This window comes from Gossypium arboreum, chromosome 10 (assembly GCF_025698485.1).
Source record: "Gossypium arboreum isolate Shixiya-1 chromosome 10, ASM2569848v2, whole genome shotgun sequence".
NCBI classification, from domain to species: Eukaryota; Viridiplantae; Streptophyta; class Magnoliopsida; order Malvales; family Malvaceae; genus Gossypium; species Gossypium arboreum.
Window position 1 is genome coordinate 53,458,659 of NC_069079.1, and position 24,464 is coordinate 53,483,122.

At 31.9% G+C, this 24,464-nt stretch overlaps 1 protein-coding gene and 1 long non-coding RNA gene across 4 annotated transcripts; one reads left to right on the plus strand and one right to left on the minus strand.

The window, feature by feature from the left end:
- The first annotated feature begins 15,188 nt into the window (after positions 1–15,188).
- LOC108462490 (uncharacterized) lies at positions 15,189–16,141 on the plus strand. The gene is made up of 2 exons (XM_017762431.1): positions 15,189–15,240; positions 15,492–16,141. The coding sequence occupies exons 1-2, from the start codon at positions 15,189–15,191 to the stop codon at positions 16,139–16,141; spliced, it is 702 nt and encodes a 233-aa protein (XP_017617920.1).
- A 1,872-nt stretch (positions 16,142–18,013) lies between these two features.
- Positions 18,014–19,518, minus strand: LOC108461750 (uncharacterized). 3 transcript variants are annotated; one of them, XR_008271821.1, is made up of 3 exons: positions 19,061–19,491; positions 18,804–18,914; positions 18,014–18,088 (listed from the first exon to the last, which is right to left on the minus strand). It is a non-coding gene; the product is annotated as an uncharacterized LOC108461750 (long non-coding RNA). The 3 variants fall into 3 exon arrangements; XR_008271820.1 differs by having other exon boundaries at positions 18,080–18,442; positions 19,061–19,490; XR_001867842.2 differs by lacking the exon at positions 18,014–18,088 and having other exon boundaries at positions 18,103–18,914; positions 19,061–19,518.
- Positions 19,519–24,464: the final 4,946 nt, after the last annotated feature.

Sequence of the window (24,464 nt, forward strand, 5' to 3'; positions counted from 1 at the left end):
AACTCGGAACAGGTGCTTGTTCACCTTAATATCTAACGAGTAAGATATATCACCATAGCTTTGATAGAATAACTATTTGGTTTCTTCATCCCAACGAGCCCAGATGTCTCTCAACTCTTGCAACTCATTCTGTGCTACATTGACGCTAGTGAATTCTTGTAACTCTGATGTATATCCTTCTGTCAAGCTATCCCCTTTTTCTGATTGTAACTTTTCTGACCATGCGCGGACGGCCGCATTATCCTCAACTTTACTAAGAAATTCATTCTCCATGTTAAACTTTCTAACTTAGTAATCGAATACGAATCAATACCTCCTTTAATATGCAATGTCATGCAAAATACAATCAAAACAAGACAAGTCAGTATCAAGTGTTAATAATAAAATACAAGCAAAATAAAGATAATCAAAGCATATTTATATGGGCGACCACTATAGTTTAACCTAGCTCCACCTAAAGAAGGCTCTTAGGGTTCCCTATATGTGGTTTAGTTCTAGAGTAAGGGTACCCGAACCAGCAGATTCCTCGATCCTCACCCATTATAGGTTCATATGGATAGAGTTCGGTTCAGGGGAATACATTTCCCTATGACCATGCGGAGATGAAAATCTCACGAAATCATAGGTACGGATGTATCCCGGAAGTAGTCCACTAGCCCATGTGGAGGTGAAAACCTCACGAAAGCGTAGTTTCTTACTCCCACTTAGAAGGTGTGACCACAGCGGTCATGCAATGTAATGCAATGTTATCCTACAAGACCCAAACCATAACAATCATACAATGCGATTAAAGAAATCATGATTTTCAAAACAAATTTTCAATTCATTGACCAAAGGACAGCAAATAATCAATTTTATGGCTTGACTCTCTTATTGAATTCCCCAGTAGAGTCGCCAAGCTATCGGAACTATTTTTTATTTCGATTTAAAAAACGGTGGATCGACTTTTTGGAAAGCGAAAAATGGAGTTGCCACCAATCTTTTTTTGTTTAGGTGTGATCGGATCACCTAGAAATTTGATAGTTTTAATAAAACATTCTGGCTTACGAAAACAATAATTTTGGTCTACGGAATTTTGAGAAAACAAGCTCGGGAATCAGTTACGTATGAGGAAGGATTAGCACCCTCATTTCGCCCCAAAATTGGTACCATACGATTAAATAACTGTCCTTGGGTCTAAGATTTAAAATGTTTTTGAAATGAGGTTCCCTTTGATCACATTTGCATAACCCGAATTGCTCATCAAAATCTTCTTGTTTCAGAGGAATATAGCACCACATCCAGTACGGTAGGATGCGATCCTTTATACCCTTGAAAACGCGATAGATTTCAACTTCCAAAAATTTATAATTTGGAAATTTCAAAAGGATGCTCAACTATTTAGTCCAACGAAAAATCAAAACCCAGCACAGTAGGGCATGATTCCTTGAATTTCCGAACGTTGAACATTGCCTCACCTTAGAAAGTTTTTAGAAAACATGAATGAAATTCTAAAGAGACATTCGATTATTTTGAGCAAATGAGAAATTGCAATCCAGCACGGTAGGGCACGATTCCCCGAATTGCCGAACATCGAACATCACCTCCGTTTTAAGGAATTTTTAAACAAATAATTATAAAACCAGCTTGAAATACGCTAATTTAACTTGAAATAAAAGGGAATAATTAGTTTTAAAGAATTAGAAATTATAAAGTGATATTTGTAGGCCGGAAAGGAAATAAAAACACGGGATAATATACACATATAAGATGTTATGATGGATGAATGGAGATAAGATAAGTCGTTTAATCAACTAACAAGATAACAATCGAATTCCACCAATCTAAAAATATTATCAATTTCCTAAGCATGAATGAAGAATAACCTATATAATGATAATACTGAAACGAAAATAATATACAACAATAATATGCAAAACCTAATACCACACAATCAAGCGCAAAGTATGCAAAACAAAATGACAATTAAAATATATAAAAGATAAATTTAAAAGGATGAACATCTAATTTATGAATTGTTGAATCTGAAATTATTTGTAAAATAAACTAGAGATATACATGCAATTATTAAAACATGTGTTATGGAATGAATATTTTAAGTTGGGTAATATACAAAGTGTTAAAGAGTATTAGTTTTAAGATTGACAATTTGTATTCAATAAAGGAGCATTTAATTTATGTATAAAATATGCAAAGATGGTAAAATATACAATGAAATATATTTTGAAGAACATATTAGATTTACAAATTGTATATATGTATATATATATAAATAAATTTAGAATAAAGTAAAAGGAAATGCATACATAACCAAATTAATTTTGTCATATACGTACAAATACATATAAAAAGGTGTTTGAATGAGATACTCTATAATATATATATTACAATAATACAATATGAAGAATTTCAAAACTATAATTTTAAAAGCATAAAAACGAGTTTTAGAATGACAATTTAGCCATTGAAATAATATATGTACAGATATACACAAAGATATTTAGATGAGACATTATATAAAAATATTAAAATAACAAATTTAAAAGTAATTATACACATAAACACAAAGCGAAATAATTAAAATAAATTAAATAATATACCTAGATTAATTTTAAAATATAAGTACTTCCAAGTAGAAGGCTCAACTAAATTAATATATATACATAAATGTGTATAAAATATATAAACAAAATGTTGTATAAAACATCAAAATACTATGATATAAAAGAATTTTAAAATGGTGATTTCATGAAAAAGTGGAATTATTAAAGTATCTCAACACCTATATAATATCATGAATGAATATTTGTTAAATGGAAAGTTCTATTAAACTAACGTATATATAAATGTATAAAGTATTTAAATGGAGTATTATACAAAATATTAGAATAATATAACGTGAAGAGGTTGGAACAATACATATTTTTGCAAAATAAAATAAAGTAATATCAACACACAAAAGGCTTAAACGAATTCTTAAAAAAAATAAGCTATATAGATTATGGACTTAATTAAAATAAATTTAAAATAAGAGGGATAATCTGTAAATGAAAGAATTTATCAGAAAGACAATAGGGACGAATGCGTCACGCGTGCGAATTCACGGGGATTAAATCTGGAAATTTCCCATGCCCCAAAATGTCGCGTTAAGGCTAGAACCCAATTGCAAACATACATGAACTACAAAGCCAAATTAAAAAACGGAACAAAATAAGCGAGGCACAAATTGAATGCTCACGCAAAAGGGGAAGGACCCAAACGAAAATATCCCCTTTTACACTTAAACACGCGGGTCTTGGGGCCATTCAGTTGAATCGGGTCGGGCATGGGTTAGGCTCATACGGCACCATTTTGGAGCCACTGGAATAGGCCCTAAACGGTGCCGTTTTATGCTCTAGGTTAAGAAACCCTAAAACCTCATTTGGCCACTTAAAATATGTCAAAAAACAACATCCTCTTTTTCCATTCATTCGGCCGAAACAAAAAAAGCAGCTCCAGCCTCTCCGTTTCGTCTTCCTCAGCCGATTTAGATGGTTCTCCTCTTAAAAATGATAGCCCGCCGCTAGGAACGGCGATCGCCGTTCACAAGCCTTGACTATATTATTTTGTCGGCCTATAATTTTCCTCTTCTAACTCTGATTTTAACGAAGCAAAAGGGAATCGACGGCCTAATCGCAAGGTATGACTTCTTTTCTTTTTCTTATATTTGTGTTATGCTATAGTATATACAAAATATAAAAAAGGAACAGATTCAAAGAAAGAAGAGTAAGAGCATTCACAAATCACCTTTTTCCCTTCAATTTGATTTTGACTACTGTTTTGTATTTCAGTGTCTGTGTAATACAAATTTTTGTGTTGCCAAAAGGGAAAAAAAACCCCTTGCTTTCGATCTCTTAGGCTTTTATATAGCCAAATTTTTACAACATTCTTTGTTTTCTTCACTGTTTTCGCATTTAATCCTTGTCTTTTCTCTGCAGGAGTAGTTGGCGATGGAGCAGGTGGCCACCAGTGGCGGTGACAGAATCTCGGGGCTAGGTTCGGCGTCGAATAGGCAATAGGGGTTAGGTTTTTTTGTTTTCTAAAAATGTTGGGAATGGGCTTGTAATTGGGTAGTGGGCTAGATCTAGTTTTAGATTGGGCTTAGGGGTTATAGAACGGCCGGGCAAATTGGGCTTGTAACACTTGTTATAAGCATGCTAAAGTTTTCGTACTAATCTGTTATAGCATATTATGTTGTATTGCATGGGTGGGACGATATGAAGAAGGAAGTGTTAGCAGCTTGTTTGCACTATTTAGTGGTTAATCCACACCATATTTGCAGCTTGTTTGCACCGAATAGTGGTTTATCCACATCATATTAGCAGTTCATTTGCAACGTTTAGTGGTTCATCCACATAGTGGTGTAAAGGTAGAGGACTTCTAGAGAACTCCTACTATGAAGTGTAGCGGAGTTGGATAGAACCTATTCTAATAAATTGAAATTACATTGAATTCATAAACATTTACATGACTATGAACATTGAGATATTATGATGATGAGTTGTTCTACACTTCTGATATTTTGTATTGCTATCCAATTGTGATTTATTCTATGAGTTGATAATCTATATGATTTGTCCACTTTTTGCACTGGTTTTTTTGTTATTGAACTCACACTGAGCTTTATAGCTCACACCCCTATTTTATTTCCATCTTTATAGATAACCCACTTGGTTAAGACGCAAATTCAGCTTGAATTGATCTTTTTACTATAAAAGTAGTTTTTATTTATTATTTGCAATTTATGTTAATTTGGGAACTATATTGCTTTATTTAAATTGTGGCATGAGACTTCTATTTTGGGTTTATTTAGCATTCATGGTATTTAATATGAATTTAGGATAATGAAACGTGGACTTAGAATTAATTTAGCTTAAAACCATTCTGATTTTACTTATTTGAGACTAGGTCGAATATCACTTTTCCACTGCTAGATTATGAATAAATTTTGATTAATAAATAAATTGGAGATTAACTAAGTTTTCAAAAGTGATCATCATTACAAGGAAAAAAAATGTTTTACTTAATCGGGTTTTATTAACTCATGAAATTTCTAAAAATAAGCTCAGTTTTCTTCTAAGAAAAAATAAACAAATGTTTTAAAATGACTATATTATAAACTTCGATGACATATTGGGCCATTCTGGTGGCCGATGTAATCTCCCGAATTTTGGCCTAACGTCTAGGCCGGATTGAAGAGGTTACAAATCTTACTCTACAGAGTCTTCTTCAGTTAATGATTTGATTCAAATCACTCATCCCAAAAATCTCACTTACAATCAAAGTTTACTCTTTAATAGAATGCTTATAAGAGTGTTGAAGAAAACAACAAGAATGCTTATAAGAGTGTTGAAGAAAACAACAAGAAAACTCAACACAATAATCAAAAGAGACACTCCAAAATCACATCACAATGTGTAGCAATCTGCATCCTTTTTATAGGTTGATACTGGAGCTCTTCTATAGCTTTTTAATAACCTTAAAACTCTTAATTTAAAGTTGAATTTATCTTTTGAATTATCTCCAATAATTATTCCCCCCATAAATTTTTTCATATCCAAACAAATTCAAATAAGCTTAGCCTTCAAGTAAGATAAAGACAAGGATAAAGATGATGTTTGCATTCAATAACCACTCCTATCCAAAATACAACCTACCGGCCAAGTAAAAATAATTTAATGATTTAATCCAAAAATCATTTGCAAATAGAAAACTAACCAAGATTAACCAAGTCAATAATGCAAACAAACATACCGCACTTATGCTATCCTAAATAGATGTCCAACTATTGTCCAAAAAGTCTATCCAAACAGATATTTTTGAACATAGTATTCTAACAGGTGGTCCAAAAAATTGTTCTAACAAAGAATGTAACTTCAATATTTCCAACAACTTATCTAAACATAATTTGATTTGATAAAAAATAAAAATCTAAAATTGAAAAGAAAAATTAACAAAACATTTTTATAAAAAGAAGCTCGTAGTATAAAAAAATAATTTGTATTATTATAAAATGAAAATAAAATTAGAAACTTTACCGTTTTTATTCGCAAAAGAAAGAAAAAGAATTATCTAATTCTTCTTCTGACAACCAAATGTTCTGTTGTTCCAATTTATTTATTTTAAAGTTTCATTAGTACAAATAGAATGCAATTAGAAATTCATGATATGTATAAATTAAAAATATAAAATAAATAAAATATATGTACTACTAGTTACAATATAAAATTTAATCAAAATAATGCAAAACAAACTATGAACATGACAAAACTGGATTTATTTGAAAATAATTAGAAAAACTTACATAAAACGTATACATCATGTTTGTGGATAGATGAGTGAGAACTCAGATGAGCTAGCAGCAACAATTATGGATGAGTGAGAGGACAGCGAAAATTGGTTTGAATTTTAGTATTTGGCTGTGGTTTCAGTTTAGTTCTTACTATTTTTAAAATTTTTGATTCATGTAATAATCAATTTATTCATTTAAGTTGATAAATTAAAAACTATAATTATCTGAGCTGAACTAAATTTAATTAATATTTTATTTTATGATAAAAATAAAGATTTTATTTTAAAATTTATGAAAAAAGGCTTAACAAGATTTTTAAAATAATAATATTCTTAATATAGAAATTCCAAAATGGTGGGCAGTTTAAATGCAGAGTGTTTATGCTGGGATCAGTGCATGAAAAGAAAGAAATGGAATACAGCATTAAGGAAATCCAGAAATGGAGTCCAGTGATGATTGGAGGCCTTTTTGTTGCTCGGCTAGTCATCATCATCAAAGTAAAGTGAGAAAGGTACGGCCCATAGCCCACTACCATATACAAATCAAGCATGTGGCACAGAATCCTATGAAAAACAATGCATTCAACTGAGCTTTTGATGCAAAGGCTACAAAATAATAAAATCATAATATGATGAAGATACGGTCTCTTAAAATCACTAGCACAATCTCGAACAAATCTCCACATAACATGAGTTGAATTGATTCACTCAAATCCGATCCAATCTTCAATAGCCACATATTGTTTTTCATAGATGTACCATAATATCTTCAAGATACCAGTATATTCACTAGTCTAAAGATTTTGCTTCATTAAATTGCCAAGTCAATTATGACAAGTAACTTCATTGTTTTAGTGGCAGTTTGCAGTGGAACCTACTGAGTGCCACTCAACTCATTCAACATAACTTGCTTCAACAGTCAAACCTCTATCATTGTTGATCAAGCCATCCATATTTAAAGCACACATCCATCTTCACAAGGTAAACTTCAATCCATCTTGATATGCCAAAATCACATCAAATAAATTATCCTTAATATAAGGCGACAAAAGATCATAAAGTCAGTCCATATCTTCTTGGATAACATGTCTCAACATACAAGATAAGTAGATGACATTGTTAGAAAATATGGACATCAGATATATAATAAGAGTAATTACATGTTATTATTTACTATCATAAGTAGATCCTTTTAAAGTCTTAAAATATGTTTGATTCAATGTTACAAAAGATCATAAAGTCAGTCCATAAATCTTTATACATGTTATTATTTTCTCTTTAGCAATTTTTTGTTTGATTCAATGTATGACATGCTTAGTTCATAAAATATGTTTCGATATATATGTATGTGTTTCGATTATATATACATATATAATATAAGCATGTTTGATTGGTTTATGTATGAATATGGTTGATGTTTTCACACGCTTATTTTGAGGAAAATGCATCAGAATCTGTTGTAATTTTTCTTTTGAGTATTTGGGGAGAATTCAATACAATGTTGATTAAGATTGGCTCTTAAATGGTGAATTAATATTTCATGTTTAATGTTTTTATCATAGTTGTTGTTGAATTTTATCAATTCTGCTACTTATTTTGATTTTTTTGTGTGCATAATTGCTTATTTTAAATTTATCAATATTAGTCGATGAATTTCAATTATCTATGTTGCCAATATATAAACATATATATTTTTTGGTTTTAAGCTTGGTTGAATAATATTTAGGTTTGACATATTATTATTTCTAATATTTAGTTAAATTATGTTGATATGGTCTATGGTATGAATTATGGGGTATGTCAACTATTTTGATTTTATTTTTGAGATATATTGAATTGAAATTTTTCTTTCAAGCATTCATTTGGATCTCTGATTCATATGAATACAATTTTGGATTTACAAAGTATATCGTGAATTACTTTGGTATTTTATCTATGCTAAAATTATGAATACATTTGCATGTTAATTAGTTGGCATTGAATCACTATATTATTTTTTGTTTGGCTTTGACATATATGGTTTTGGAATAAAAAAATCAGTCAAAAATTAAGGTTTTCGGTTTTTTAATTGCACTATTAAGACATTCTTATTTGGAGTTATTTCGGAAACTATAGTGCAATAAAAAAATAGTTTTGACCTTTGACTATTGAGTAAATTTTAAATTTGAATATTGGTATATTTATATATATATATATATATATATATATATATATATATATTAAAATAACTTAATTGAAATAATAAGTTGCTAAAGTGATCTCTCTTATTGAAATTATTTTGTTTTAAAAATATAAAAGGTTGTGTGTATGTAACTTAAGTTATATTAATATTGATCGGCCCAAATGAAGGTTAATGATATTACATGTGCAACTATGTAATAAACATGCGACAATTATTTGGTATTACATATGAGCAATAAATTGGACCAAACAAAGATTTATGGTTCGACATGTTCTTATTGTCAATGTTTGATTATTACACCAATATATCACTTACAAGTTAATATTTTGTCCAAAGATAAAATATTAATAGAGTGTCCGATATCTTGAGATGATGTTTACCTTTATTCAAATTATTTTGGTTTAAATTTGAAGTCTTATGTGGGGTTGTTTATGGTTTATGATCTATTCAACTATTTTTATATTTGCCAACATCATTGTATGTTGTTTTGGGATAAATATACATACATATATATATATATATATATATATATATATACCATTATCTTTTAATTTGATTGAAAGATGAAATTAAGAGAAATATTATGAAAAATTAATCCGATTTTGGCTTTAGGTTTTAATTAAAGACGTCTAATATTTTAAATAAATTAATTGAAATAAAATTCGCCAAAGGACCTCTTTTGCGTAGATTAATTTATTTAAAATATCAAGATGATTATATGTTTTTGTGATTCATGCGTTTATTAATTGACCCAAAGGTAAGTTAATATTTGACAGAATTTTAACAACATCAGTGGTGATAAATATGTGACAATTATAAGGTAATTTATGTGAACAATAAGTTAGTCCAAAGATTAATTCATTGTTTGCCATAATTTATTGATAATGTTTGATTGTTGCAATAAAAGTACCGTTTGCTGTTAATATTACTGTCCAAAGACTTGATATTAATGTTGTGTTTGGTATCTTGAGATGAGATTAGTCATTATCTTAAATTTATTGTTTACTTATGAATATTGATGTGAGCTTGTTTTTATTTGTTTTTGTTCTATATTAGCTAGTTCATCTTCTACTGCCACAATATTTTCTAATATAAATTCTATACCCATGCTTAATAGGACTAATTTTAAGGATTGGAAAAGGCACTTACTTATAGTGTTTCGTTGTATGGACATAGACCTTGCACTAAGGGAAAACCAATATGCATCTCTCACTACGGAAAACACCCCTAATGTTAAAAGGGATTTTGAGAGGTGAGATCGTTCAAATTGCATGAGTCTAATGATCATGAAACACAACATTCCAAAAGCCTTTAGGGGCACAGAATCTGAAAAGATTACTTAGGCCAAGTGTTTCCTTGACGAAATTGAGAAACATTTTGCTAAATAAATAAGGTTGATATGACATCATTTTTTAATTCTTTGATGTCTATGAAGTATAAGGGTCAAGGAAATATGGGGGAGTACATTATGGAGATGTTTCATGTTGCCTCAAGACTTAAGGCACTTAAGATCGAGCTTTCTGAGGAATTGCTTTTTCTTATGGTTTTTGTATCGCTTCTTGCACAGTTTAACCAATCTAAAATTGGTTACATCTATCAATAGGAGAAATGGACTCTAAATGAGTTCATTTCTTATTGTGTGTAAAAGGAAGAAAGGTTGAAACATGATAAGTGTGAAAGTGCTCATTTGGCCAGTGCCTCTAAAGACAACAACTTACATTCTGAATAGAGTACCCATTAAAGCAGTTGAAAAAACACCTTATGAGCTTTGAACAGGTCGAAAACCTAGTCCAAAACACTTTCACATTTAGGGATGTCCACTTAAGGTAAAGCCTTATAAGCTACATGAGAAGAAATTGGACTCCAAAATAGTGAACAACTATTTTATTGGTTATTTTGAGTGATCTAAGGGCTATGAGTTTTATGATCCCACAATAAGGAATATTTTTGAGACGAGAACTACAATATTTTTTGAGGATGTTGAGTTTAGAGGGAGAAATAAAGTTAGAGACATTGCTTTTAAGGAGGAATTGAATTCTAACTTAGTTCTTGCTATCACTTTTGACGATGTTCTGGTTCTTATACCTATCATTAATCAATATGTTAATCCAGAACCTCAATAAAACAATGTTGAACAACTCCCTATTCAAGATGAGGTAATTATTTCAAAAAAAAAACTCAATAACCTCAAGTACAAATGCCATTAAAAAGGTCCACTAGAGAAAGAGTTATAATAGCTTTAGTGGAATATTTTGACCTTAAACTGCATTAGATGAATATTAAGTTAATGGTTTCTCAATGGTAACATTGATCATACATGTATATGGTGCAACTAGAAAACTTTGTGTCCGATTATGCAAAGTTAATGATTTGCAAATTAAATAACTTCATTTATGGGCTTAAGCAAACTTCTTGTTAATAGTATTACAAATTTTACCAAATGATTATCTTATTCGGTTTAGAGATTAATTTTGTCAATAATTGTATATACCATAAGTTTAGTGGGAGTAAGGTTCTATATTTGGTTTTATATGTTAATGACATACTACTTATCAATAATAAGTATAGTCTCAATCAATGCACTAAGAATGATTTTGAGATTACAAAAATGTATAAGATTTTTTACATTTTAGCAGTAGGAAGTCTAATGTATGTTCAGGTTTGTATACATTGGAATATTGTGTACAATGTTGGGATGTTAGGCAGATATTTTAAGCAACCCTAGTTTGGACCATTGGATAGCATCCAAGAAGGTTATAAGGTATTTTCAGAGAACAAAAGATTACATGCTTACATATCGAAGGTCTAATCAGTTAGAGATCATCAAGTATACAAACTCTGATTTTGATGGAATATGGATACAAGTTTTTGTCACTAATCTGCAAATTGTGAAAAACAAATTGCAATATTTTATTCCAATAGTAACAGGAGCACATCAAAGTTAAAATACATAGACTTTAAGTTTCTGGTTGTTACAGTAAAAGTTTAGAGTGTTTAAGTGTCTATAAAGCATATTAAGACAAACTCCATGATTGCAGATCCGCTTACTAAGGGACTATACCTAAGGTTTTTCACGAGCAAATTGCTCATATGGGTGTAATATCATTTAAGGATATTTAGTTTTAGTGGGAGTTTGTACTTTTAAATGTTTTATGTTATAGACACATTTTTAGTTATTTCAGTTTACAGATATTAAGTTTATTTTTTGCTGAAATAAAGTTTATTTGGTTTATACACACTCTGGTTTTGGTAAGGTTTGATCTCACTAAGGTTTGAGGAGGACCAGTTGGAAATAGACATGTTTAGATCATATTGCATGTAATTCCCATGCTACACATCCATACTTGATCTATGTCATTATACGTGATCATTGATGGATTTAGTTACGATATGAAAGTAAAATTTTGAGCTCATAAAGTTATATAATGACATGTAATTATAGAGTAATTAGTATATATATGTGGTTCAAGTGGGAGATTATTGAAAAATATGGACATCACATATATAATAAGAGTAATTACATGTTATTATTTACTATTATAATAGGTTAGCCCAAATTAAAAGTGATCTAATTTGGTTATGGTTTTTTGGGCTTTAATTATTAAATAAAGTATAGGTCAAATATGTGTAGATACTCTAGTAATGAAGTTCTAATCAATTTCTAAATAATGATGGGCTAATTAGGAATGAGAGCTAATGTGCCAAAGTTATATATATTAGGGTTATGGTCCTCAAATTACACAACAAGGTAACTTTTCTAATATCTCATCTTTAGAAAAGACAGAGCCAACTTCTCTAGATTACTTGTGTGCTAATTTGGAAGATTAAAACCCTAAGATCTATAGATTTCAAGAAATCGATTAATTAAGTTACGCTTTCGCATTTAGTTTTGTTCTTGATTTATTATTGATGATTTGACATGATAGATCTTGGTTTACAGTTTTAAGTTTATATTAGATTTTGTTTTACGGTTTCAACACACATAAGAATCCTTGAAAAGTAATCTTACTTGATTTAATCTCTTCTTTAATGATAAACACGAGATTAGCTGTACAAAATCCTCAAAAAGAGACTAACAAATCATCAAAATATTTTTGGTCAAACATGCCAACAAATAAGACAAGTTTCATGTCTAGTGCAATGATTGATTAAAATGGACGCTTCAATCGACAAATTCCAAAACTTGTCCCACCAAGTATTATTATATATTGATTACTTTAACACTTATTATGAATTTCAATAATAGTAAAACAACAACTCTATCTTGAAAATTTATTTAAATATTTTTAAATATTAAATTTCAAAATAAAGCAAAAATATTTTGAGAATTGAGATTAGATTTTAATTTAATTTGAAAGTTTAGACTAATAATAGATTAAATTAAGTATGATTTTAATGTATTAAATTTATCAAATTAACTATAAAATTTTAAATTTAATGTTGAAATATTAAATTCTATCTTTTAGTTTTATATTAAAACTATCTTTAACATTTTATATTTTAAATTTTTCTAATTTAAAATTAAATAACAGTGTCATTAATTATAAAGTAAATTCAAATTATATCAAATATAATTAAATTAATCATTATGAATTTTGCTCTCAAAATCAACTTATCTAATTCGGATGAGATTAGCACAATATATTTTCTAATTTCATAATAATTTATTTTCATAAGTTAAACAACTATTGAGATTACTAAATCATCTAATTGTATTATAAAAATATGAAATAAATTAATAGTAATTTAAAATCTTCAACTCCCCAATTATAATGAAGGCATATTTAGAAAAATTGAAAAACTTAAACTTCCTAATAAATTAAAATAAATACTAATAATTTTAAAAATATATTTAAATAATTTTTATTCTAATCTTCTACTTTAATGTTATTCTTGTCATCTTTTCTTTAATATATCATTCTCGTCATCAGCTTCAATCAACATTGGACTTATGATGTAATTAATTACTTTGAAGTTGTAAATTATATAAAACAACTATAAATTATAACAATAAATAATAATTTATTATTGTAAAATGGAGATTTTATAAAATTAAAATTATAATTATAATAGTAATTAGAAAAATAGCATAAAGTAAATTAAAATTAGTAAGAATGTATAATTGTAAAGGAAAACTTTTGCCTAATAAATTAAAATGAAGGTAAGTTTAAAATAAATTTAGTATAATATGTATAATAAATTAAATAAATGTGTGATGAAATAATGTAAATAGTTGTATATGCTTAAAAATTTTGTGAGTTCAAAGCATTAAATTTGCATGGTTAAATTAAAAAAGTCTGTCTTTTGACATGGTGAATCTTTCGTTTTAGTTTCTCTTTTTCCGAGTCTTCAATTTTGTGTTACTGTTTTGTCTGGGACTGGAGCTTTTTCTCTAGGTTTTTTCTGTGTGATGGAAGAGGGTTTAGCTATCTTAATCTTCTTGACGAAGTGGAGGAGGCTTTCCATGGGGAAATTTCGTCAGTGCATCGGAGTTATCAATTTTGTTTAGTGGGGTGATGCTTGACTGATAGTATCATCCACTTCCCTTCCTTGCGCAATACTATAGTTTATCTTTGGCATCCGATTGAGGGAATTTTCATTTCGAATCTTGGGGAAAAAATGTTTCTTTTCTAATTTTTTCATGAAGTGGACATTCATCGGGTGCTTTCGGGGACACCATGGGTTTTCAATAATCATCTGATTATTCTTCGTAGAATCTAACAGGGGGAAGATCCAGCTGTTGTTCCTTTATTGTTAACTGAATTTTGGGTTCAAATACACGACTTGCCACTAAGGTTGATGACGGAAACAATGCAATACAGTTTGGAGAGTTTTTGGGACAGTTTCTTGAGTACGACACCTCTATTCCAACTATAGGGATTAATAAATTTATGCGTATTCGAGTTAGGTTGGATGTGTCTCTCCAATTGCAAAGGAAAAAGAAGATTCAAATCGATAAGGAAGGTACAGTTTATGCTTGTTTCCAGTATGAAAAATTGAGCCTCTTTTGCTTTATTTGCGGTAGACTGGGACACAGAAAGAGTTTTTGTCCTTTTCGTACCAGCCTGGATCCATCAAAAATAATTTTTGGTTGGGACATTTCATTACGAGTGGTGGGGCATCAGCGGAATCCTATGGTGAGTAGGTGGCTTCGAGAACCTGACGGTTTAGAATGCCATACTGCAGTTTTGGCAAGAAATCCCACGACCCAAATTCGAGGGAGAGAACTTGATGCTGGGTGTAATTTAAGGAGGGTGATGGGGAATCAATTGGATAAATCTAATATTATCTCTTTAAAATCTGGACAGAATATTTCTTTTAAAGTAGATAAGAATACCTGGCGAAATAATAATAGTATGGAATTAATTGGGGTTGAAAATGATAGTGGGCCCATGGATGGGGTGTTGACCGAAGAAAATGATCCCTTAGTTTCTTTGGAAGGAAAGAAACGACAAAGGTTAGTGGGGGATTCAACTCATGTCGTAGGGGATGTTGCTGAAGAAGACTCAATGATTTTAGCGGTGGCTCTGTAATGAAAATCATAAGCTAGAACGCCTACGGCTTGGGGAGACCGCAGACTGTTAGTAGGCTCAAAAATAAATTACGAGCCATTAATCCCCAGATTTTGTTTCTTATAGAGACAAAATTAAGTTCAAAGAAGATGGAGTTGGTGTGAATGAAGTGTGGATTTGCAAATGGTATTAATGTTGGTGCGTCGGGATCTAAAGGTAGTCTATCGTTAGGTTGGAAACAAAATTCCTTGATTTGGCTTCAGAGTTATTCTTCTTTTCATATTGACGTTGAGGTTCATGATAATGCTTGCGGTGAAGTTTGGCGTCTTATGGGGTTTTATGGGAATCTAGATGAATGAAATAGAGCAATATCATGGGAGTTACTTTGTCAGTTGGGGAATGACCAAATGTTGCCTTGGATTGTGGTTGGGGACTTCAATGAGATTATGCATTCTTTTGAAAAGCAGGGTGGCCGACTTCGTTGAGAACGTCAAATGTTGATTTTCGAGAAGTGTTGGAGGACTGCGGGCTTATTGATTTGGGATTTTTTGGTGGGTGGTTTACATGGGAGCACGGTCGTGTTTTGGCTACCAATATTCGGGAGCATCTGGACAGGGGAATAGCGACTCAAGATTGGATGTCTCTTTTTCCTAGTTACCATTTGGAGCATTTGAGTCACTCATTTTTGGATCATTGCCCGATTCTGTTGGACACACGTGGGCGGGGTGGTGAGTTTCAGCGTTCTAGGAACAGAAGTTTCCGTTTTAAAGTGAAATGGTGTCTAGAACATGATTTTGAGGCTATGGTACAAAGGAGTTGGGAAGATATAACTGAAACTGTCCCAAATAAGTTCATGCTTTTGGGGAAACGTTTTCAGCAGTGGAGTCGGTCTAGGAGTTGGGATCAAAAAACAATTCATAGGGATTTTGAAGAGCGTTTACATGAAGTTTATGACCAGGATCCTTCTGATGAGGTTCTTGTCGAAATCATTGAGGCCCAAATTGGCATTAATTTGGAGATTGACAAAGAAGAAATTTTCTGGGGGCAACGGGCTCATGCCAATTGGTTGCAAAATGGAGATAGAAACACCAACTATTTTCATAAAATTACGGTTTAGCATTTTCAACGAAGTAGGATTATGGGCTTGGAAGAAGAAAATGGTCATTGGGTTTCATCGAATGTGGGAATGCTTCGGCTTGCTTTGAGATTTTTTGAGAATTTGTTTTCGGCTTCTAATTCTGGTCATGACGAGCGACTGTTGGGCTTGGTAGAGAAGCAGATTTCACATAGCATGAATGAGAAATTGCTTCGTCCTTTTTTAGAGGTTGATATTAAGCATGCTATCATGGCAATGGCACCTTTAAAGGCTCCGGGTATTGATGGATTTCCAGCAGTTTTTATTAGAAATGCTGGCATATTGTTGACTTTGAAATCTCCAAGTACTGTTTGTCAATCTTGAAAGGAGAAACTGAAATGGGGGAAATCAATAAAACCCACATTATCTTAATCCCTAAAGTTGATAAACCCAAAAACCTCACACAATTCTGACCTATAAGTCTTCGTAATATAATTTACAAGGTAACTACGAAAGTATTGGTGGAACGCATGAGTTCCATTTTGGGGGAGTGTGTTAATGAAACTCAAGGGGATTTTATTCTAGGAAAAAATATTTCGGATAATGTGTTGAGTGCTTACGAGGTCTTACATTCTCTTAAAATGAAGAAAAAAAGTAGAAAAGAGACTTTTGTGCTTAAACTCGACATGAGTAAAGTGTACGATCGTGTTGAGTGGGATTTTTTGGCTGGAATGATAAATTGTTTGGGCTTTCACACTGACTGGATTGTTCTCATCATGCAGTGTGCTTGTTCAGTCTCTTATTCGGTGGGGCTTAATGGGGAAAAGAATGTGTGGTTTTCACTTTCGAGAGGTTTGAGGCAAGGGGATCCGCTTAGCCCTTATCTATTCTTGATTTGTGTAGAGGGTTTCTCCACATTGCTTCAGGATGTAAAGCAGAAGAATTTCATGTGGGGTGCTCTTATTGGTAGAGAAAGATTTTCTATTAACCATTTATTTTTTGCGAATAATAGTATTCTATTTGGGGATGCATCAGAAGAGGGAGCTAATATAATGTGCAATCTTACTGCGGAGTATGAGTAGGCTTTGGGCCAAAAGGGTAAATTTTGATAAATCACTTATTTATTTTGGTGCTACTGTAGAGTCGAACGTTCGGAAAGCAATTACTGGCATTTTGGGTGTCCGGCTTGCTACAAACCTGGAGAAGTACTTGGCCTGCCTATGATGGTCGGAAGGAAGAAAAATTGGGCTTTTGCACATTATTTAGATCGTTTTAGGAAGAGAATTGAAGGCTGGAACTTGCATTAATTCTCTATGGGAGGTAAAGAAGTTTTTATTATGTCGGTCCTACAAGCTATCCTTGTTTATATTATATAATGCTTTGCCTTACCAAAAATGCTATGCTTTGCCTTACCAAAAATGCTATGTCATAAAATTGAGGGCCTTTTAAATAAATTCTAGTGGTCAAACAATAAAACATCAAGAGGGATTCATTGGAGTAATTGGAGTGATTTATGTAAACCCAAGTGTGCTGGGGGGATGGGTTTTAGGGATTTGTTTTTATTTAATCGAGCCTTATTAGCTAAGTAAGTCTGGCGTATTTTTTCCATCCTAATTGTCTATTATTGAAGGTTTTGAAAGCCCGTTATTTTCCGTTCACAGATATTTTCTCAGAAAAAGTAGGTTCTTACCTTTCGTTTACCTGGAGAAGTCTGTGCAGTGCTCGAGCATTGATTGCTGATGGGTTGATATGGCGTATTGGTAATGGGGAAAGTATGAACATTTGGAATGATCCTTGGTTGCCTGGGCATGGGAAAAACCGACTATCAGTGCAATGTGTTAATACATCCTGGAGTTCAGTGAATCAATTGATCGATGCTGAAACTAATGCCTGGAACAAGGGAGTAGTCTGCCATTTGTTTGACAAAGATCAAGCAGACCGTATCTTCTCCATTCTGATCTCTCGCCACAGGTCGAATGATTTATTGATCTGGAAACATGAGATTACCGGGGAATACACCGTGAAGAATGGGTATCATGTTTTGATTACAAATCAAGTACAAAATAATGGGCAACATTCGCTCATAAGACATAAATAGAGTGATTTCTACAAAATGCTCTAGGCTTTACATATTCCTGCTAAAATTAAGATAAACATGTGGCGACTCTTCAACAATTTTGTGCCTTACTATAACAATCTTCTCAAACGACGATTGACTGTGGATGGTGTCTGACCTCTCTGTAAAGCAGATTTGGAGGATTCTGACCATTTACTGTGGAATTGTGGTGTCTTAAAGTAGTTATGGACCTCTCTCAACATCAGGGTCTATCCACTCGAGAATACCTCAAATTTCAAAGACAAATTTGTTAAAAACTTGTTTGCAGCAGATGTTCCTAATCGATAGATTCTTATTATATCACTATGGGCATTATGGCATAGGAGAAATAAATTGATTCATGAAAGCTCAAAGTTTTCTATGTAGGATCTCCTAGGATTTATTCGAGACTATTGCCAGGATATCGCCTTGTGTTAATCGAACCTAAAATCTGTTTCTATTCCTATGAGACAGCATTTATGGCGTCCTCCTGATAGTGGTACGTTTAAATTGAATTTTGATGCCTCATTTCTAAAAGAATCTAGAATTTCTTATGCAGCTGTTCTAGTAAGAAATAATAAGAGGGTTTTTCTACGTGCTTGCACTTACCCATATGGTGATGTGGTTGATGCTTTTATTGTTGAAGCTCGTGCTTATGAAATGGCGCTGATCTTTGTAGAGGAAATGGGTTTTCGTAGGATTCTATTGGAAGGGGATTCTCTGACAACAATTAAAAAGCTTCATTCAGGAGGAGAAGATTGATCTCTTTTGGGGCCGATTATTAACAGTATCCGTGTACTTGAAAGACAGTTTGATAAAGTATCAGTATCAGTGTACTTGAAAGACAGTTTGATAAAGTATCTTACCATTTTGTGCCAAGGGTAGCTAATCGGGCGGCACATCTTCTGGTGGTCGAAGGGCGACGACGAAAGATTCTTTGCGTTTGGGATTTTTCACCTCTGGAAATAGTAAAGAAGGCGATAGTTGAGGATTGGATGACTTGGGTCCAGATCGGTTGTTAGGTCTTTGCTCACTTTGAAGATGGAGAAGGTTCTTTTGAATCTTCATGGTTGGATTTAAAAGTTTTCTTCCTTGCTCGGCGTTGTGGTTTCAAATTTGTTTTAGGGAAGATGAATTGTTTTTTGGATGATATTCTTGGCGGCAATTCATTTGTGGTGAAGAGTGGTTTGAGTTAATGGTTTTGGTTTTTTCGGTGTGTTGTTTTGTTTGTTTTATTTAATTTTTCTGTCTATTCATCTTTGTTTCTCTTTATTGTGTCTAACCACTTTGAGCCTTGTCCTGTTTTAAATGGATATCAGTATCTATTTGCAAAAAAATAAAAATAAATGTATGATGAACGAATATAATAATTTTACTTCATCATTAATTTAAACAATCATTCATCTCTTTCAAGTGACATTATCATTTGAATATGACTTGAAATTTACCTTTCGAATAACTAATACTTTAATACTTAATTGTTTTTAGATACTTCAAACTTACCAATGCTAATAATCTCTATTTTTAGTGATATTATTTAGATGTTATTTGTTTAAAAATATTTAAGTGTTGAATATTATTTATATTGATAAATTTGAATTTTAATTATTATATAATTGTAACAATAATTAAATGATATCTATTATTAACAATTATTTAATATTACTTATTATTAATATGTTGAATTCAACTTCAACTCAACTATTAGTTGAATAAAAACTCTATAATTTAAAAAATAAAACTTATTTTTTATATAATGTTAATTTAGTAATATAATAAATAATAAAAACATTCTTATCAATTCAAATATTTTTAAATTGTGTTTTATATATACTAGTCTTCTTCTTCACATGCATTGCATGTGGTATACACATTTAATTTCTAAATAAAAGATAAAAATATATAACATATTTAATGTAAATAATATTTGATGAATAGACATAGTTGAATCATAATTTAAGTAATAGTACAATATTGTTTAAAGTATCTTTGTACAAAATATGATATATATTATATGATGAAAACTAATTATCAAAATATAATAAATAGATTATAATTCACTTAATCGATATACTTTACTCTATATTTTAATTACTTTTGGACATGAGCTTTTATATAATTTGGCAAGTAATTAATCATTTTCTATGTAAGTAGAAGGAGATCTCAAGTTAGCGCACAAGACAAAAAAAAAAAAATTATATTATTATTAAAACTTTTTATATTTTAAGGATTTATTAATTGTTATTATTATTATTATTATATTTAAACTTATTTTTTACAATAAAAGGGCATAAAGGCCATTACCTCAAATTAATATGAATCAATCATTACAAGCTCATGGATATCATAAGGATACTCCATACTAAAGGAAAGAGTACATTGTTTGTTCAAAGCTAGCTTACTAAGACTATCCGTGACTCTATTACTTGTACGATCGATCCAATTAATCTTAGCTTCAGTAAAGAAGTCCAACAATCCAACAATCTCTTTTAACTGATAGCCAAAAATAGTGATGTCTTCATGATGTTTTTTAATGCGATTTACTAAGCTTTCACAATCGGTTTCAAAGATAGCCCTCACAACATTATTATTATAGGCCCAATTGATCCCTTCTCTCAACGCATCAACCTCTGCCCAATCCACTTTCATCCGACTCTCCCTATACTCCGAAAGATGGCCTAACACAAAACTGTCACTATCTAGGGCTATCACCTATATTTCGATTGATGTATCAACAATCACCGCATTGACATTAATTTTGACAAAATCCAAAGAAGGCTTTTCCCACTTATGGATCTTAGGGGTCTTAGGAATCATTAGAACATTGATGAGGTTGTGAATCCAAAAATCATCCCCTAGAGTTTTAGCCGACTCCCAAACAACCTTTGCATCTTCCTCCTTGCCACGAAAAATAGAATTATTTCATCTATTTCACACGTTCCACAAAACCGTTATGAATTCCTCAAAAGCTTTTTTGTCCATGAGCTGAGTCACCTCCTTCAACCAATCGATGCACCTCTCAAACTCATAGTCGAGCAACCTACCATCGAGCCCACCAAGGAAAAGAATTTCACGAGCCTTAGAGCAATCTTGAAGGGTATGAATGGTTATTTCTTCTCCATCCCACATATCAAGCACTCGTGATTAAAGCCTTGATAAACCGAGGAAATTCTAACATTAGTCGGGAGTAAATTGTGACCAACCCACCACGCAAATATGCGGTTCTTAGGGAGGATGTTGAGTTTCCAAATAGTACGCCAATATAGATGATCCAGACCACACCCAATCTTATTAAGGATAAGCCAAGAGTAACCGGATTTTGTACAGTAATAGTCGGTCCTGTTATGGAACCATATGACCCTATCCAACGACCCATCTCGAATAATCAATAGAGTACAAATCTGATCACCCAAGAAGTCACCATATAGCTTTCGCACACGGGCTCTACCCCACACACTATTATTAGGTTCCTACAAGTTGCGAACAACCCTCTCCTAAATCCCGCTACTAATATCCTTCAAGGAGTCATCGTCGAGACCTTTAAAACCCCATCTATCCAATCTGATCCTTGCTTTCTTGTCGTCCCTAACCTGCCAACTAAAACCAACCTCAAGGGCTTTAGTCGCAGTCATAATGCTCGTCCATGAATAAGAAGGTTAGTCAATTATCTTCGGGTGGAACACATCACAATTTGGGAAGTATTTAGAGCTAATAACATGGTAGCATAAGGTATCTCTACGGTTTACGAGCCACCACACTTATCTCCTGAGCAACGCAATGTTGAAAAACCTCAGATCTCTGAATCCAAGGCCACCCATACCTTTTGGCATACACAAGGCATCATATGCCATCATCGCCTATCCACAACCTTTATTCTTGTGAGCCCACTAATAGCTTCTCATTCTCGAGATCAACTCATCAATCATGCTCTTGGTGATAAGAAAAATTGAGAGAGCATAAGTGGGTAAGGATTGTAAAACAACTTTAATAAAAAGGTCTTTACCACAATAGGATAAAAGCCTTTTGTAATAGTCTAGTTTTAGCTAAAACGGAACAGTGGTTTTAGAACCACAAATATGATGTTGCAAAATTATTTTAATATTATTTTTGGTATTTACAACATGATAGCATGTATGTGTGAAAATTTCGTGAGCTAATTTTATTGTTTAATTGTTCAATTTGAGAAAAATGACTAAATCGCGTAAAATGCAAAAGTTGCATTCTACTTGTTAAAGTTGTCAAATAACTTTGGCTTTTAAATATGATGGCCTTAAATGGTAATTAGACCATTTTAAATGTTAGTGGACTTATATGGACATTAAATAGATGATACTAAATGATTTATAATAAGGCTAGTTTAATAATTTGGTTATTAAAGGTTAAAATAAATAAAACAAAGCTAATTAAAGCTTCATTCTCATCTTTATGCATCGAAAATTAAAAGAAGAAGAAGCTAAGATAGGGTTTTTCATTTAGCTAGGCAAATTCAAGCAATTAAGGTACGATTTTTGATATGTTTTTTTTATGATTTTTATGTTTTTGTAATCGTTGCAGTTTAATCTAGCTAGCCCGTACCTTTAATTTTGAAACTGTTAAAGATTTTAAGAGTTTCCAATGATGAGTTTATGCGTTCTTTGGTATTTGAAGATGAAATATGAAAGCTTGATGATAGAGTTTCATGTTTTGTAAAGTGATTTTGTGCCAAATAGGGATTAAATTGTGAAATATGCAAATTGAGTGGTTAAAATGTGAAATAAATGAAAGTTTTGGGTTGTTAGGGACCTATGTGTAATTTGGCCAAGCTTGGGTTTAATGAAATTATGTGAATTTTGTGTATTTGTGAAATAGGTGCTAAACTGATTAAATGTGAAAATTTAGCGGCTACAGTGTAAAAAGGCCAAAATGTATGTTTTGGATTAAATTGAAAGAATATGAGATTGAATAAGTTAATTTTGAATATATTTAGATCAAGAAAAGAGAAATCCGAAATTACATCTAGGGAAAGGCAAGATTATTGAGTAACTGACTCATTTCGCCATTTTCATACTCGAGGTAAGCTCGTATGTGGTAATTTCATTATAAAAGTATGTTAAAAGATTTGATATCGTATAAACTGTGATTATGAGATTATGGATTATGTTAGAATTATGAAAACGACTCTACGAATGCATTCGATGATAGAAACGAAAAGTGTGAAGTCCCAGTTGAACTTTAGGAATAGATTTGGTTACATGTGTCTTGTTATTAGATGATAAGTTGAGTTGGCTTCGGGCCATGATATTAGCACTTCGAGTGCGAATTATACCGATTTGGCTTCGGGGCATGCATATCGGATGATTTGGCTTCGGACCATGATAATTGTTTTTCGGATAAGTTACCTTGATTTGGCTACGGGCCATGGTATAGGTACTTATCGTATGAGACTATTGAGTATTCAATTTCTATTCCGAATGGTCCAACGGGTAAACAAATGATGTGGTTAAGAAAAAGGTTAGTACAGAAACTATTCGAGTATTAAATAGAGAAAGTTCAATGAGATGGTATTTAATCATGTTTTAAGACATGAGAAAGGTTTGTAGTTAATGTGAAATTTATTGATTTTGTAACACCCTTAAACCCAGCCTAGACACTATGGCCGAATCTAGTGACGTCATATGTGAGTGCTTTTTAGAAAAACCTTAGCGAGTTGAAAATTTTTCCAGTTTGTTATCATTACTTAAGTCGTGAAATCCCTATTCCAAATATCAAGTGGAAACATTTCATAAACGCGGAAGATAAAACGTCATTAATTCTTAAATCAATAATTTATCAATTTAAAATCCCCAAATAATACACAGTTCGAGTCCGAATACATAATCAATCCCAAAAACAACTTTTAAGGTAAGGCAGGAAAAAAATAAAGGTTACTCATAAAATCATTAAATGTCTACCAGTGGTCACCATCGAGCCTTCGTCGCACCGATCCGTCTACTACTGAGGATAACCTGATAGATAAAATAAACAAAGGGGTGAGTTTTCGCAAACTCAGTGTGTACATCTCCACAAACAGCATGCATACAAGTAGATAATAGATTACAGTTATTCGACCTTAACCATACATATATCACATGCATAACATATCAGATATCAGAAAACATGCCCACCAACCCTGCACACCATCTCCATCCAACCCAACACACCATGTGGGGATAAAATCGACCCACCTATCCTTGCACACTGTATATGGGGATATAATCGACCCATCCAACCCTACACACTATAAAGTACCGT

What these genes read in the sequence shown, in the direction of transcription:
- LOC108462490 (XM_017762431.1), top strand. Translation starts at nt 15,189, where the DNA reads ATGAAGTGTGGATTTGCAAATGGTATTAATGTTGGTGCGTCGGGATCT. An exon ending in TGGTGCGTCGGGATCTAAAG is followed by an intron (nt 15,241 to 15,491) that starts GTAGTCTATCGT and finishes TTTGAAAAGCAG; the next exon opens with GGTGGCCGACTTCGTTGAGA.